General features: G+C 47.7%; 1 protein-coding gene and 1 long non-coding RNA gene across 4 annotated transcripts in view; one reads left to right on the forward strand and one right to left on the reverse strand.

Moving 5' to 3' along the window:
- LOC309370040 overlaps positions 1-16872 on the forward strand; it is a 250041-nt gene that overhangs the window by 106692 nt on the left and 126477 nt on the right. The window lies entirely within an intron of this gene.
- Positions 1-16872, reverse strand: part of LPP (LIM domain containing preferred translocation partner in lipoma) — a 274991-nt gene that overhangs the window by 66366 nt on the left and 191753 nt on the right. For all 3 annotated transcript variants that reach the window (XM_081911063.1, XM_081911064.1, XM_081911065.1), the window contains one exon: positions 14883-15539. In XM_081911063.1, the coding sequence (XP_081767189.1) occupies positions 14883-15539 (657 nt within the window). The remainder of the gene's footprint in view (positions 1-14882; positions 15540-16872) is intronic.

Below are 16872 nucleotides of genomic sequence, written 5' to 3' on the forward strand. Positions count from 1 at the left end.
TCTCATGAGGTGGCCAAAGTCTTGGAGCCTCAGCTTCAGGATCTGTCCTTCCAGTGAGCACCCAGGGCTGATTTCCTTCAGAATGGAGAGGTTTGATCTTCTTGCAGTCCATGGGACTCTCAAGAGTCTCCTCCAGCACCAGAATTCAAAAGCATCAATTCTTCAGCAATCAGCCTTCTTTATGGCCCAGCTCTCACTTCCATACATCACTACTGGGAAAACCAGAGCTTTAACTACCGTATTTTTCGCTCTATAAGACGCACCAGACCACAAGACGCACCTAGTTTTTGGAGGAGGAAAACAAGAAAAAAAATATTCTGAATCTCAGAAGCCAGAACAGCAAGAGGGATTGCTGCGCAGTGAAAGCAGCAATTCCTCTTGTTGTTCTGGCTTCCGGGATAGCTGCGCAGCCTGCATTCGCTCCATAAGACGCACACACATTTCCCCTTACTTTTTAGGAGGGGAAAAGTGAGTCTTATAGAGCAAAAAATAGGGTATATGGACCTAAGATGCTAGACAGCATCTTAAAAAGCAGAGACCTCACAGGACTGCAAGAATGGGAAGGCCCTCAGGCCATCATGTAGACTGACCTCCCAAACCAGCAAGACAAAACTTCTTTTTGCAGATGTTTATCTCTGTTTCAAGGAGGAAACAGAAAACTCAGGGCTGCCGCCTTCTCCGTAAAAAAAGAAGAAGAAATGATTTACCTAGCAGCTTGAACTCAAAAGTCTGCAGGCTTTTTGTTTCCTTAAGAAAATAATTTGTTTCCCCTAGGGGCTCAGACCCATGCAACGCGGACTGCAATTACAGGAAATGCAACAAGGAATTCAGTTTAGTCACTGGAAAATGGTTCATCATCGGCCACCAATACTGGGGTATTTTTCCCCCTTATAATTGAAGGGGTGGGTGTGTCTGTGTGTCAACAGCACTGCCCAGTCACTTACCTAGTATTGCCTCCCGGACTTTGGGCTGGCATCTGAGCCCCCAGATGAACTTGTCTTGCATCAGGGCTGCTGACACCTTATCGATGGGCTGTGTCTCCCAAGCCCATCCCAGAGTTCATTAAATGTAGATAGCGCCCTTCTTTTAACTGCCAGGCTAATGTTTATTAATGAGGCACGCGGCATCCGAGAAGATGGAGAGCTTCCCTGAAAGGCTCCGACAGGCCCGGGAAAGCCCTCCGTCCTCGTGGCTGAAGCACACATCGGGAGCTTTCAAAATTAACACACTTATTTATTTTAATTCCTCACTGTCTGGCCCTGTTAAGGGAACAGGCTCGGGCATTTAACAGCATCAGACAAAATTCCGTTCCTGCGTCACTTCTGGTCTGTCTAGTTTAGTTGTTGCCTAAATGGTTTTAGACCACATATTTAAGAGCGCAGGCCGGTTCTGACCGCACAGGGCTTAGAGGCAGCAAGGAATACAGTAAGGGCTACCCCAGGAGACCCCACATGAATCATACCCCCCCCCCCCGATTCCCATCCTCCATTCTTTTTTAAAATAGCAAGTTAACGGCACTTGTAAAACCTGAGTTATGAGATAAGATCTACAGGCACCGTTCTTCTCATGTCAACATCCTTCTTAATTTGTGGAGCCCAGAATTCAACAAAGTATTCCAAGTGTGGTCTGATCACGGCAAAATAGAGGGGGGACTATTACTTCCCTTAGGACGTGGGTGGTGCTGTGGGTTAAACCACAGAGCCTAGGACTTGCCGATCAGAAGGTCGCTGGTTCGAATCCCCGCAACGGGATGAGCTCCCGTTGCTCGGTCCCTGCTCCTGCCAACCTAGCAGTTCAAAAGCACGTCAAAGTGCAAGTAGATAAATAGGTACCACTCTGGCAGGAAGGTAGACAGCGTTTCCGTGCACTGCTCTGGTTTGCCAGAAGCGGCTTAGTCATGCTGGCCACATGACCCGGAAGCTGTATGCCAGCCAATAAAGCGAGATGAGCGCCGCAACCCCAGAGTCGGTCATGACTGGGCCTAACGGTCAGGGGTCCCTATACCTTTACCTATTACTTCCCTTGGCCTGGACACTCGACTTCTGTTGATGCAGCCTAGAATAGCATTCACTTTTTTTGCTGCTGCATCACACTGTTGGCCCCTGTCAAGCTTCTGGTCTACCAAGACCCCTAGATCCTTTTCACATGTACTGCTAGTAAGCCAGGTGCCCCCCATCCTATATTTGTGCATCTGGTTCTTCCCGCCTAAATGCAGAACCTTAACTTGGTCCCTATTAGTTACAGCTAGGTAGCTGTGTTGGTCTGCCGTAGTTGAAAGAAAATAAAAAAAAATTCCTTCCAGTAGCACCTTAGAGACCAACTAAGTCTGTCATTGGTACGAGCTTTCACATGCATGCACACTTCTTCAGAAATTCATTTCGTTAGCTTGCACCCAGTTCTCCAATCTGTTAAGGTCACCTCGAATCCCAATTCTGTCTTTGACAGCATTAGCTACCCTTCCCAGTTTGGCGTCGCCTCATTTCTCCTCCCAGTCTCCTCTTCTCCAAGCTAAACAGGCCCAGCTCCCTCAACCGTTTCTCATAAGGCTTGGTTGCCAGACCTTTAACTATCTTGCAGCTTGCCACTATATAGTCCAATATTTGATTTGTTTTCCAGAACTGGCTTTTACATGACACGAAAGAACAAACATAATTTGGAAACTAAGTGTTAGGGAAACAGGACACTGGAGCTGCCTAGTGAATAACAACAACAACAGAATAGTAAAAACACAATAAAACATCAAACATTAAAGGTCCAGTGCTGAGGGCCTTCTGGTGGTTCCCTCTCTGCGGGAAGCCAAGTTACAGGGAACCAGGCTGAGGGCCTTCTCGGTGGTGGCACCTGCCCTGTATCACGCCTTCCCACCAGATGTCAGAGAGAACAACCACCACCAGACTTTTAGAAGACATTTAAAGGCAGCCCTGTTTAGGGAAGCTTTTAATGTTTAATAGGTTATTATATTTTAGTGTTTTGTTGGAAGCTCCCCAGAGTGGCTCGGGGGACCCAGCCAGATGGGCGAGGTATAAATTATTGTTGTTGTTGTTGTTGTTGTTGTTGTTGTTATTGTTATTCAATACTTCCCTAAACAGGGCAGCCTAGATGTGCCTTTGGCCTGATTCAGCCACAGGGCTATTATCCAGTTCTGTCTCAGTTCAAGGCATTTTCCTATGTTCCAGTTGCAGACAGGAAATCCTTAGGACGGCCATTCCATTATTCTCCATCTTCTCTCACTTGGCAACCTTTCGTCCTACCTTTGCTGGTTCATCTGATGGAGGCTTCGGATACTCTAAGCCAGGCTTCCTCAACCCTCCCAATGTTTTTGGCCTACAACTCCCATGATCCCTATCTAGCAGAACCAGTGGTCAGGGATGATGGGAATTGTAGTCTCAAAACATCTGGAGGGCCAAGGTTGAGGAAGCCTGCTCTTTTTGTTGTTGTTGTTTAGTCGTTTAGTCGTGTCCGCCTCTTTGTGACCCCCTGGACCAGAGCATGCCAGGCACTCCTGTCTTCCACTGCCTCCCGCAGTTTGGTCAAACTCATGCTGGTGGCTTCGAGAACACTGTCCAACCATCTCGTCCTCTGTCATCCCCTTCTCCTTGTGCCCTCCATCTTTCCCAATATCAGGGTCTTCTCCAGGGAGTCGTCTCTTCTCATGAGGTGGCCAAAGTCTTGGAGCATCAGCTTCAGGATCTGTCCTTCCAGTGAGCACTCAGGGCTGATTTCCTTCAGAATGGATCGGTTTGATCTTCTTGTAGTCCATGGGACTCTCAAGAGTCTTCTCCAGCACCAGAATTCAAAAGCATCGATTCTTTGGCGATCAGCCTTCTTTATGGTCCAGCTCTCACTTCCATACATCACTACTGGGAAAACCAGAGCTTTAACTACACGGACCTTTGTTGGCAAGGTGATGTCTCTGCTTTTTAAGATTCTGTCTAGGTTTGTCATTGCTTTTCTCCCCCCTTTAATGCCACACGATGGCCTGTGGTGCCATTTCGCTGAATTACCCGCAATCTCTGATTAGCAAGCTTTAAAAGGAGAGAGGCGCCCAGGCTGAGACGGGAACAGATAAAAACGTACAATAAACAAAGCTCAAAGGTTGGTTTCGTAAAGGTCAACAATTTGCTCTTGCTGTGGGTTCCTCTTCCCGGAAGCCGCTAAGGTGTGCAGCGGCTAAAACCCACCACCAAGAATAGCTGGGGAGGTTTTCTAAAATCAACACCTTCCGTTCACTGGTGGGGTGGCCCCAAGAAATGAGGGTAAAACAGGTTAGGAAAGGAGGACTTTGCATGGATGTCCCTGATGGCTGAAAATGGTTCCTTCTTTTCTCAGGCACCCACAAATATTGCATGGATGCGAATAAGACTGAATAGCCCTTACCTTAATGATTTCTCAGAATGACCAAAGAAGCCATTAGTTTAGAGGGCAAACAATTCAGAGGAGACCTGATAGAAGTTCATAAAAATTATAAATGGCCCCAGAAAAGTGGACATCCAATAATGCATGGATGAACATCTAATGTTTATTGGATGGATTTCCCCCCCAAACTGATTTTTGAATTCTGAATTTATTGTTATTCAAGTTTTATAGTGTATTTTATGCTGTTTTTTTGTTGCATCAATTAAGTGTTTGTTGTTAGCCGCCCTGAGCCAGGTTTTCTGAACCGGAAAGGGTGGGGTATAAATAAAAAAAATGTTATTTTATTATAGTAAAGGTTAGAAGATTTAGGATGGGTAAAAGGAAAGTCCTTCTTCACACAGCGCAGAGTTAAACCGTGGAACTCCTTGCCACAGGAGGCCACGATGACCACCAACCTAGACGGCTATAAAAGAGGATTAGACAAAATCATGGAGGAGGAGAGAGCTATCGATGGCTACTAGTGAGGATGGCTCCACAGTCGGAGGCAGAAATGCTTCTGGATCGTAGTTTCTGGAAACCCCAGGAGGGGAGAATTTCTCTCCTGCTTGTGGGTTTTCCTGTGAGAAGAGGATGCTGGTCTAAATGGACCACAGGCCTGATCCTGCTGGATGTTCTGATGCCTATCTCCCCCCGCTGCCTCACCTGTTCCTTTCCTTCGCACCGACATGCAATGTTACGTACAAGCAGAGAGAGGAAGCCCCAACCAAGATTCACGAGTCCTTTGGGGAAAGACGGAGGCATTTTCTCAACCAAGAGAGAGCAAGAAGTGAAAACATTTGTTGGGTTTTAAACTCTGCCACAGGGCCACGTTCAGCCCGGACACTGAGGTCCAGCTCTGAGGGCCTTCTGGTGGTTCCTTCATTGCGAGAAGTGAGGTTACAGGGAACCAGACAGAGGGCCTTCTCGGTAGTGGCGCCTGCCCTGTGGAACGCCCTCCCTTTAGATGTGAAGGAAATAAGCAACTATCATATCTTTAAAAGATATCGGAAGGCAGCCCTGTTTAGGGAAGTTTTTAATATTTAATGCTGTATTGTTTTTAACACTTGATTGGAAGCCGCCCAGAGTGGCTGGGGAAACTCAGCCAGATGGGCGGGGTATAAATAAATTATTATTATTATTATTATTATTATTATTATTATTATTATTATTATGAGTTTGGTGCTAGTGGAAGACACCCCCGTGCAGCTCAATAATGGGTTACTTGGGAGACAGATGTGGGAACTGTAGTTTTCCAAGGATGCTGAGAGGTGTTAAAGGTAAAGGTACCCCTGCCCGTACGGGCCAGTCTTGCCAGACTCTGGGGTTGTGCGCCCATCTCACTCAAGAGGCCAGGGGCCAGCGCTGTCCGAAGACACTTCTGGGTCACGTGGCCAGTGTGACATCGCTGCTCTGGCGAGCCAGAGCTGCACACGGAAACGCCGTTTACCTTCCCGCTAGAAAGCGGTCCCTATTTATCTACTTGCACCCGAGGTGCTTTCGAACTGCTAGGTTGGCAGGCGCTGGGACCAAGCAACGGGAGCGCACCCCGCCGCGGGGATTCGAACCGCCGACCTTTCGATCGGCAAGCCCTAGGCGCTGAGGCTTTTACCCACAGCGCCACCCGCGTCCCTCTGAGAGGTGTTAGAGAGCTACAATTCCCCCAGAGAGCTACAATTCCCAAAGTTCCCCAGGAAGAAGGCTTGATTGTTAAATCTCCTGGGAATGGTAGGGGGGTCTCCAAACAACTATCTGCGCCCTCAACAAACTACAGTTTCCAGGGTTCTTTGGGAGCAGCCATGAGAGTGAAGGGGAATCACAGTGCTTGACATGTCACCTCTTTTGAACACTTATCTGCAAGAGGCAGCATTGGGTTTCTGCAGCAGGATCCAAGCACCGGGGAGAACATTGCAGCCTCTGTGTTGTCGTACGAGAAGAAAGACCATCTTCCGAAAAGCTTCCCCTCTGCGCAAATTTTCTGGATCTGCTTTTTAAGAGGCCACTCTCTCCCCCCCCCCCGACTTGCTATTTGCGTGCGTGCGTGCGTGTGTGACACAGACAGGATGGAAGGAAAACTTGTTGACAGCTAAAAGGTAAAAGCAAATATTGTATTTTTAGAGCACTGGGCTGACTCTGACAGGCGCCTTGGCTTGTAAGTGCCCAGGCCTCTAACGCTGAGCTGAGCCGCCGCTTGAAAAATAAAGGGAGAAACAGAGAGAGAAAAATACAGCCATTACATTTCCAGGGCACAATGAGTCACTATCCAAGGTCTAAAATAGAAGATAAATAATTTTGCAGAAGCTGCCATCGCTCCTGGAGACTGGGGTGGGGGAAAAGAGGGGGGAACCACCCCAGAAATTCAAACACCTCCAAAACCTTCAACACTTTGATCAGTTCCCTTCTCTGTTTAGCTGGGGCTTTTAACATTTTATCATACCCAAAAGGGGCATGGTGGCAATGGCCTGGACGCGTTAAAATGGTAATAATAATAATAATAATAATAATAATAATAATAATAATAATAATAATAATAATAAACCCCAACTAAAGAATCATGGCAAGAAAAATTGATGGACTATGCAGAACTGGCAAAACTGACATACAAGTTACGGGACAAGGATAACTGTGATTTTAAGGATGAATGGGAACAAAGTGAACTAGACTCCTTGGCAGGTTTTGAATAAACATTCCCAAACTTTTTATTGATAACAATCAGCTAAAGAGTTTGAGGATCTATACAACTTTGTAACATGCAGAAAACAGCATTCCTAGAGAAACCAAAGACTGGAACTGAGGGAAGTTGGGGGGGGGTTGAGGGGGAGGGAGGAAGGATGGGGGGGGGAACAAGGATGATATGTTTTTGGATAATATGTCTTGTTATAATTTATAATAATAATAATAATAATAATAATAATAATAATAATAATAATAATAATAATATGGATAGATAGGTTGGATAATGAGAAGAGTCTGGCTTTCCCCAGGGGGGAGCTGCAGTTTTGCCAGTTCTGTCACTGAAAGGATAGAAATCTACAGCGGATGTCCCGGGTTCAGATGTCCCCCCAAGCAACTCACCTCCCCCCACCTATGCAACTTGGCAATAATAGTCCCTACCTTGCAGGGCTGTTGCATGGGTAACTGGAAAAAAAATATATACTGAGCAGAATATTCCTTGTTTTCAATATGAACCTCAAATATTGCCCTTTTGGACTTACTCAAACGCAGGTCTACTACCCAGCCAAACAGATCCAAAAGTATGCAAGGCACTGATGTTTATAGTGGGCACTGTCTAGAGAACAATTCAAATTCTTCCTTAAGCTAATTTTTTTATATATATATACTCCTTTTCATAGGGCACCCAGCCCTCTCAAGGCAGCTCACGCAACAAGGTAGATTAAAAGGGCAAAACACACACAACAACAACAACAGTTCAATTGAAAATCCAGCAGTAAAACAGGAAAGAAAAAAAAGATAAAGGGGGAAATAGCAGGAAAAAAACACAGCACTGGTGCTTTATTTGCACCTAGAAACTCTGGACCAGCTTCAGATTAATCAGTTAAAAGTGGATAGAAACAAGAGAGGTATTTGGAGGCAATTTGAAAGCAGTCAATAAGGCTGCCAAGAGAACTTCCCAAAGAAGGAAGCTCCATAGTGATGGGTTCAAAACAGAGAAGTCCCTCTCTGCGGTACTTGCCAGCCTGACGGACTGTATTAGCAAGAAGAAAGTGCAGAGAGAGAAGTTTTTCCTCTATTTCTCGTTAACACTAGAATTTGTGGACGTCCAGTGATGGCGAATGCTGGAATATTCAAGACAGACAACAGACAGGAATTATTCGTGTTGCACATAGTTACTGTATTTTTTGCTCTATAAGGCGCTCCTGACCATAAGACGCACCTCGTTTTTACAGGAGAAAAGCCCCGCTTTTTGAGGATCAGCTCAAAGTTGTTGAGCTTACTTTGCAAAGGGAAAAAATCCTGTTTTTATAGGGTTCAACCCACAGTTCTGAAGCTTCTTTAGGAAAGGAAAGGGAGCTGTTTCTACAGTTTCCAGACAGAAAATCTAATCAGCCAGTCACATGCAGAACATTCAACAATGAACGCCTGGGCAAGGGTCCGGGACCAGAAAGGGAGCCAGCGATCGACCACACATTTGCTCCATAAGATGCACAGACATTTCCCCTTACTTTTTAGGAGGAAAAAGTGTGTCTTATGGAGTGAAAAATACAGTAAACTATGGAACTCACTTCCCCAGGAGGCAGCGGTGCCAGCACCAACCTGGAAGGCTTGAGAAAAGGGTGAGACAAATTCATGGAGGAGGAGAAAACTATCAGCCGCTATGAGCCAGGATGGCTCTGCTCTGAATCGACCTTGGTCCAGTATGTCTGAAGGAGCGTCTCCACCCCCATCGTTCTACCCAGACACTGAGGTCCAGCACCGAGGGCCTTCTGGCGGTTCCCTCACTGCGAGAAGCCAAGTTACAGGGAACCAGGCAGAGGGCCTTCTCGATGGTGGCGCCCGCCCTGTGGAACACCCTCCCGTCAGATGTCAAAGAGAAGAACAACTACCAGACTTTTAGAAGACATCTGAAGGCAGCCCTGTTTAGGGAAGCTTTTAATGTTTGGTGTATTACAGTATTTTAATGTTTTTTTTTGGAAGCCGTCCAGGGTAGCTGGGGAAGCCCAGCCAGATGGGCGGGGTATAAATAATAAATTATTATTATTATTATGAATCCCAGTTGCTTCTGAATCCCAGTAGCTGGAAACCACAGGAGGGGAGAATTGGTTGTGTGTGTGAATGCTGCTTGGGGGTTTCCCAATGGGGGGATCTGCATTGGCACCTGTGAGAACAAGATGGTGGACTAGATGGGCCACTGCCCTGACCCGGCATGCCTTTCTTATGTTCCTACAATGTCAGGTGAAGTCTCAGGCGCCAGGTAGCAGCTCGCTTGCAGGTTGCCGTGAAACCTCAGGCAAGGTCTCACTCTGGTGCTGCAAAGCATCGAAGCCACTAGGTATTTTTCTGTGTTTGTTCTACTTCGTGTCCCGCTTCCTCAAACAATGCGCAGGTTAGAATACAACCTAAAAACCAGACAAATTTACTTTGATGGTGACCCGACCAGCTTCCCGGCCCCCACACCGAACATTGCAGTTTAGCAGAGGGAGAGGCATCGCCAGTGCTTTTTTTCTTAAAAAATGTTCAGGTGTACTCTCATTTTGACTCAAGAAAATCACCATGTTCTAGTTCAACTCGGGGAAAATAAATACAGTAAATGGATAAGGTAAAGGTAAAGGAACCCCTGACCATTAGGTCCAGTCGTGGCCGACTCTGGGGTTGCGGCGCTCATCCAGCTTCATTGGCCAAGGGAGCCGGCGTACAGCTTCCAGGTCATGTGGCCAGCAGGACTAAGCCACTTCTGGTGAACCAGAGCAGCACACGGAAACGCCGTTTACCTTCCCGCCAGAGCAGTACCTATTTATCTACTTGCACTTTTTTTGTGTGCTTTCGAACTGCTAGGTTGGCAGGAGCAGGGACCAAGCAACAGGAGCTCACCCCGTCGCGGGGATTTGAACCACCGACCTTCTGAATGGCAAGTCCTAGGCTTTGTGGTTTAACCCACAGTGCCACTTGCGTCCCTTCTGGATAAAGTACTGTACAATTTACAGAATGTTTAGGGGTCTTCGTACCCCCAGAAAAAACCCACCTTACTGCAAACCCAGCTTAGGCTGAAATTGAATCGCATGAGAGATTTAAAACAATATATACATGTATATATATATTAGGCTGTACGGAGGCACACATGCTCATGAATTTGCATGGGCATCAAAGGCAAGGTGCAAGGCAGGAGTGTGGCAAGAGGCTCTTTTCTGCGTGACCTGCTTTTGAATAAACAATGTTATATTCCACAGTCAATTATCTCCAAAGTACAAAGTGTTCTGTTACCAAAAAAAGACTGTGAGCCGCGGCTGGCCTGAGAGGGCGCATCCGCGCACCGGAGCGAGCGCTTAATCTTTTGTGTTCCCGTATAATTTTATACAAATGGGGTCGGTTTGGAGGCCGCAGACAAGATCCTGCCATTCCCCTTTTAGCCCTATTATTCTGCAAAGCGTCTAATTGCAGGCTTCGGCGAGAGGTGCTGGCATTGCTAGGGAAATGAGAGGAGGAGGTACGCTTTGCACGGCTCGGTAACAAGGCTTCCGAAAAGAAAGTGGAAAAACAAATCATGGCTTGTGCGCATCGAACGGAAGGGGCCTAATAAGGCCCACAGGACAAACACTCCCCCTTATTACGGCTTCGTTATGCAAGGAAATGCCTTCTGAAAATGTCTGGTTTTCGGGAACGCTGGCTCTCAAAAGCAATCAGAATCTGCAAGGCCAGATGCCCTCTTTCCTCTGCCCCTTTGCGGGTGTCAGAAATGCAAGAGCATCTTAGAAGAATGCTGGCCAACAGGTTTGTCTGCTCACTTGCACAGGAGCCCTCCTGCCATTCCCAGCAACCAGAACTCAGAAGCATTGCTTCTTCCAACTGTGGAGGCAGACCATAGCCATCGTGGCTACTAGCCACCAATGGCCCTCTCCTCTCCGAATCTGTCCAAGACGGCAGCAAAGGAAGTTGGCAGCTGAACTGCTGAACAAAGACGGTTTGGAGTAGAGGAAAGAGATTTATTAGAAATTTGCAGCAGAAACAGTTTTGATGCAGGCTATTGTCTGTCAGCATCTTAAAAAGCAGAGACATCACCTTGCCAACAAAGGTCCGTATAGTTAAAGCTAAGCTTTTCCCAGTAGTGATGTATGGAAGTGAGAGCTGGACCATAAAGAAGGATGATCGCCGAAGAATGGATGCTTTTGAATTCTGGTGCTGGAGGAGACTCCTGAGAGTCCCATGGACTGCAAGAAGATCCAACCTCTCCATTCTGAGGGAAATCAGCCCCGAGTGCTCACTGGAAGTACAGATCCTGAAGCTGAGACTCCAATACTTTGGCCACCTCATGAAAAGAGAAGACTCCCTGGAAAAGACCCCGATGTTGGGAAAGATGGAGGACACAAGGAGAAGGGGATGACAGAGGACGAGATGGTGGGACAGCGTTCTCGAAGCTACCAGCATGAGTTTGACCAAACTGCGGGAGGCAGTGGAAGACAGGAGGGCCTGGCGTGCTCTGATCCATGGGGTCACAAAGAGTCAGACACGACTAAACAACTCAACAACAACAACATTGTCTGTCAGCTGCTTGGAGCATCAAGAAGACGGGCAAGAAATATTATATTTTATATCTGCATCCATATTAAAAATGTAAGAATCAAAGAAAACTAACAATGAATCTTCAGAGAGTTCTTCTAGGGCTTTTGGCTCCAACTAGACCACTCCTGATTCCTCAGCTAACTGGAAAGATGAATCCAGAGAAGACTTGTCCCAAAGTTAAGTTAAGAGGAGTAAGAAAGGAGCATCCAGGGACTGGGCCTCTTGCTCATTCATGTGCAGCACATTGCTAGCCCACAATAAAGCTAGAACTATTCTAGGCTGCATCATCAGAAGTCTAGTGTCCAGATCAAGGAAAATAATTGTCCCACTCTATTCTGCCTTGGTCAGACCATGTCTGGAATACTGTGTCGAATTCTGGGCCCCACAATTTAAGAAGGATGTTGACAAGCTGGAAGGTGTGTAGAGGAGGGCAACTGAGATGATCAAGGGTCTGGAAGGTTGCACTTCAAAGCTGCAGGTTTCAGTTGCTGTCTTGTTGTTCTCGGACAGGTTCTGCCCTCGCCTGCTCCAGGAACACACTGAGTTAATTAGCTGAATTATCTGCTTGAAGCGCAGGCAACCCTGTGTTAAGCATCATCAGAGCTGCTTAAGCGCTCCTCAAGAGGAGGAGAAATCCAAAATCAACTCTGAGGGGGTGCTGCCTCTTTGGGAAAGCTACGGGCAAAACTCTGGATGCGACCCTTTGACTTGGAACCAGAAGTTTGCTTAGCACCTTCCATGGACTGACTAAGGCCTTTTGTTCATGCAGGCTGGATTGTTTGTGGAGCTCCAGCAACCCTGTGCACGGAGTCAGGGGATCATAGAGTTGGAAGGTGCTCCCAAGGGCCATCTAGTCCAACCCCCACAATGCAGGAATCACCACTAAAGAATCCCTAATGGGGTCATCTAACCTCTATTTAAAAACCTCCAATGAAGGACATCACCTTGCCAACAAAGGTCCGTATAGTTAAAGCCATGGTTTTCCCAGTAGTGATGTATGGAAGTGAGAGCTGGACCATCAAGAAGGCTGATCGCCGAAGAATGGGTGCTTTTGAATTATGGCACTGGAGGAGACTCTTGAGAGTCCCATGGACTGCAAGAAGATCAAACCTCTCCATTTGGAAGGAAATCAGCCCTGAGTTGGAAGGACAGATCCTGAAGCTGAGGCTCTAATACTTTGGCCACCTCATGAGAAGAGAAGACTCCCTGGAAATGACCCTGATGTTGGGAAAGATGGAGGGCACAAGGAGAAGGGGACGACAGAGGACGAGATGGTTGGACAGTGTTCTCAAAGCTACCAGCATGAGTTTGACCAAACTGCGGGAGGCAGTGGAAGACAGGAGTGCCTGGTGTGCTCTGGTCCAGGGGGTCACGAAGAGTCGGACACGACTAAACAACAACAACAATGAAGGACAGCAAGCACAGTAGAGGCACAGGGGAGCAAGGTGACACTCCGGGGCACATGGCAAGGTGATGATTTGGCGCATGCAAGGTGTGTGCACCTGGTCTGCAAAAAAAACCCTTCCCCTCCCAATGTTGATGTTGATGTTATTCATATCACCCGCACATACAAAACACATTTTCACGGTGGCATCAAAGGAGCAACATGTTTTCAGCCTGCGAAGGTGGAAATGGAAATTCCGATTTGCACACCGAAATGCTGCTGGTTAGATGGGGGTGACTGCAAGGGCTTAAGATGGACATGGAAATCCTGGATTTGCCAAAGGGCAGGCAAAGCAGGTCTTCCGAAAACAATGTTTGCAAGGGTAAAAGCAACACACAGCCACACCTGGTCCTAAATCATATAGCAAGACTTGCTGACGGCTTTGTTTGCACAGAAGAGGATGGGCTCACCACAGTTTATCCCGCTTGTAAATCTTCTAGAATCATAGAATTGGAGAGTTGGAAGGGGTTGGCTTTATATATGGACGATGGGTTAGGAACATAAGAAGAGCAGCTGCTGGATCAGGCCAGAGGCCCATGTAGTCCAGCATCCTGCTCTCAAAAAGTTTGCTACGGGAAATCCACAAGAAGGGTTCACACAAAAGAGCGGACGCCTGCCCTGTGGTTTCCTGGTCCTGAAAAACACTGCTGCCTCCAACTGTGGATATTTGGAGCTCTTTCAGATTACCTTTCTTTGGATGAAGACTTTTAATATTTTGTATTTGCATGTTTGAATTTGTACGTGGTGCTTCCTTCGCACTTGAACTGGAAGCTGCAGTTAGGGCAGGATCCTGCAGCAAATTTGCTGAGAGGAGGGAGGGCCGACAGGCATATAACGCTCCTGCTCAGAGATCTGCATGGCTTGGTGATTTGCTACCAGATCAAGATCAAGATGCTGTTATTAGTATATAAAGCCCTTAAGAACTCAGGGCCAGTTTGCCTACGATATCATCTCACCCAACATTTGCCCCCTTGACCGCTTCAGTCGGTGGAATTTGTACCTCTGCAGGGGCCGCATAAGACCTGTTCCACATTTGTAGGAACTTAGCCATTTTGTGTGGCAGCTCCTAGACTTTGGAACTCCCTGCCTATTGATATCAGACAAGTGCCTTCACTGCACTCTTTTCAGAAACCTGCTGAAACCATTCCTGTTTAGACAAGCCTACCTAGATGCTTAGACAGTTGATGCAAGTCCTAAATCTGTTTTTGGTCTATTGTTATCTTAACTTTTTGCATTGTTGTTGCTAATTCTCCCTGTTGATTATTGGATTGTGTTGTCTTTTCTTGAGAACCGCTTCGAGGGTTCTATTCTGAGATCGAGAGGCCTATAAATTTCATGAAATAAGTCAACAAACAAATAAATAACTGCTGTATTACTAATTATCCGAATGTGTTTCACACGTCACGCTGTCTTCTTGCGAATCGCTTTGGGGCGCCTCTGAATGCGTGAAGCGAAATACAGTGGTACCTCTGGTTGTGAACGGGATCCGTTCCGGAGGCCCGTTCATGACATGAAAAGAGCGCAACCCGCACTGGCACATTTGTGCACGCGCAGGTTGCAATTCGCTGCTTCTGCGCATGCGCGTGACGTCATTTTGCACGTCTGCGCATGCGCGAGCGGCAAAACCCGGAATTAACCCTTTCCGGTACTTCCGGGACATAACCTGAAAGAATGTAACATGAAGCAGACGTAACATGAGGTTATAACTGTACAGAAATCCAATGACCAGCTCCACCTGCCCGTGGGAATAAAGACCCATGCCCTTCCCCGTTTCCCACACCCATCTCCGGGGTCGGACACTGCGTCTTACCTTTGGCTGCAGCAGAGGGGGCTGAGGCCCGGTGGCCGGTTCCGTGATGTAGGTTTTCTTGGCTCCAGACGACGGGTACTGCCCTGTGGGATTCAGAGCCGCAGACCCGGAAGAAGGGTATGTCGCCTCCGGCTTCCAGGCATTTTGCGGCACGTAGGATGGATCCGAGCCAGTCCTCCCTCCGTAGCCTCCGGGGTAGGCCGGCTCTTGGTAGCGGCCCTGGGGGCCCCCGTATCCATAGCTTGGCTCTGGGTGAGGGGCGGTTTGGGGCGCGTAGCCGTAATCCGCAGCCCGGGGCTGAGACGGCACATAGGGCGCTGGACCCAGAGAAGACGCTGGTTGAGCCGCTTGGTTGGGGGCCAGACTGCTATACTGGGGGGCTGGTGGCTGGAAGTGGGGGGCCGGCTGGGCCGACTTCACTTGCACGTTGAAGGTTGGGCGGTTCGGGGTGGAAGCCGTGCTGTAGGACGCCGGAACAGGCTGAGGTTTCAAGGTGCCGACCGGGGTCACTGGGATGGGCTGAGAGCCAGGCTTGGATGCCGATTTCTTGGTGGCCGTCAGGGGAGGCTGGTTTGGGATGACCATGCGCTTGTGGCCAGTGACCGGGGTGGCCATCGGAGGCGTAGCGATGGGAGATCCGCCCGGAATCCCAGAGCCCTGCATGTGGGAAGAGAGACACCAGCAACAGACCATTAATTCGGGTCAGGAATAACCTGTGCCTGAAGATTTGCCCCAATATGTACTGGTTGGTCCAAGCTAGGGATGCGGGTGGCGCTGCGGGTTAAACCACAGAGCCTAGGACTTGCCGATCAGAAGGTCAGCGGTTTGAATCCCCGTGACAGGGTGAGCTCCCGTTGCTCGGTCCCTGCTCCTGCCAACCTAGCAGTTTGAAAGCACGTCAACGTGCAAGTAGATAAATAGGTACCACTCCGGCAGGAAGGTAAATGACATTTCCGTGCACTGCTCTGGTTCGCCAGAAGTGGCTGTCATGCTGGCCACATGACCCAGAAGCTGTACGTCGGCTCCCTCGGCCAGTAAAAAGAGATGAGCGCCGTAACCCCAGAGTCGGCCACGACTGGACCTAATGGTCAGGGGTCCCTTTACCTTTACCTTTTGTCCAAGCTAAGAGAGCTTGAGAGCAGCCTTGTTCATGAGGTCCCAGCCAAAGATCTTATTCTGGGGCAATCAGAATAAGATCCACTCTTTGACTGCTGATTCTGGACCCTAAACCGTTTTTTCTATCACTGACTTTTTGTGCTGTGTATATTGCAATGTTCTTTTGCTGCTATGGCTGACGCAAAAAAAGTTTCATTCATCATTCTTGAGTTCCTGCAACTGGACTTTGGCTATCTAAAGATCAGTGAACTGTCCAAAAGTAGAAATGGGTCCTATTTTATACATTTCTCCTGGGTGACAGAACCAGTTAACAAAGGGAAGAAAAATAAAATATATACAGTGGTACCTCGGGTTAAATAGTTAATTCATTCCGGAGGTCCATTCTTAACCTGAAACTGTTCTTAACCTGAAGCACCACTTTAGCTAATAGGGTCTCCTGCTGCTGCTGCGCCACCAGAGCATGATTTCTGTTCTCATCCTGAAGCAAAGTTCTTAACCTGAAGCACTATTTCTGAGTTAGTGGAGTCTGTAACCTGAAGCATATGTAACCTGAAACGTATGTAACCCGAGGTACCACTGTATACAGTCGTACCTTGGCTCCCGAACACCTTGGGAGTCGAACGTTCTGACTCCCGAACAATAAAAACCAGAAGTGAGTGTTCCGGATTTTGAACTATTTTTGGAAGCTGAACGTCCAATGGGGCTTCCATGGCTTCCGGTTGGCTACAGGAGCTTCCTGCAGCCAATCAGAAGCTGTGCTTTGGTTTCCAAACATTTCGGAAGTTGAACCGGACTTCCGGAATGGATTCCATTTGACTTCCAAGCTACGATGGTATAATTAGTTGTAAGTGGGGAAAAGTGGACATTTCCTCCC

This window comes from Podarcis melisellensis, assembly GCF_964234715.1.
Source record: "Podarcis melisellensis genome assembly, chromosome: 5".
Classification (NCBI taxonomy): Eukaryota; Metazoa; Chordata; class Lepidosauria; order Squamata; family Lacertidae; genus Podarcis; species Podarcis melisellensis.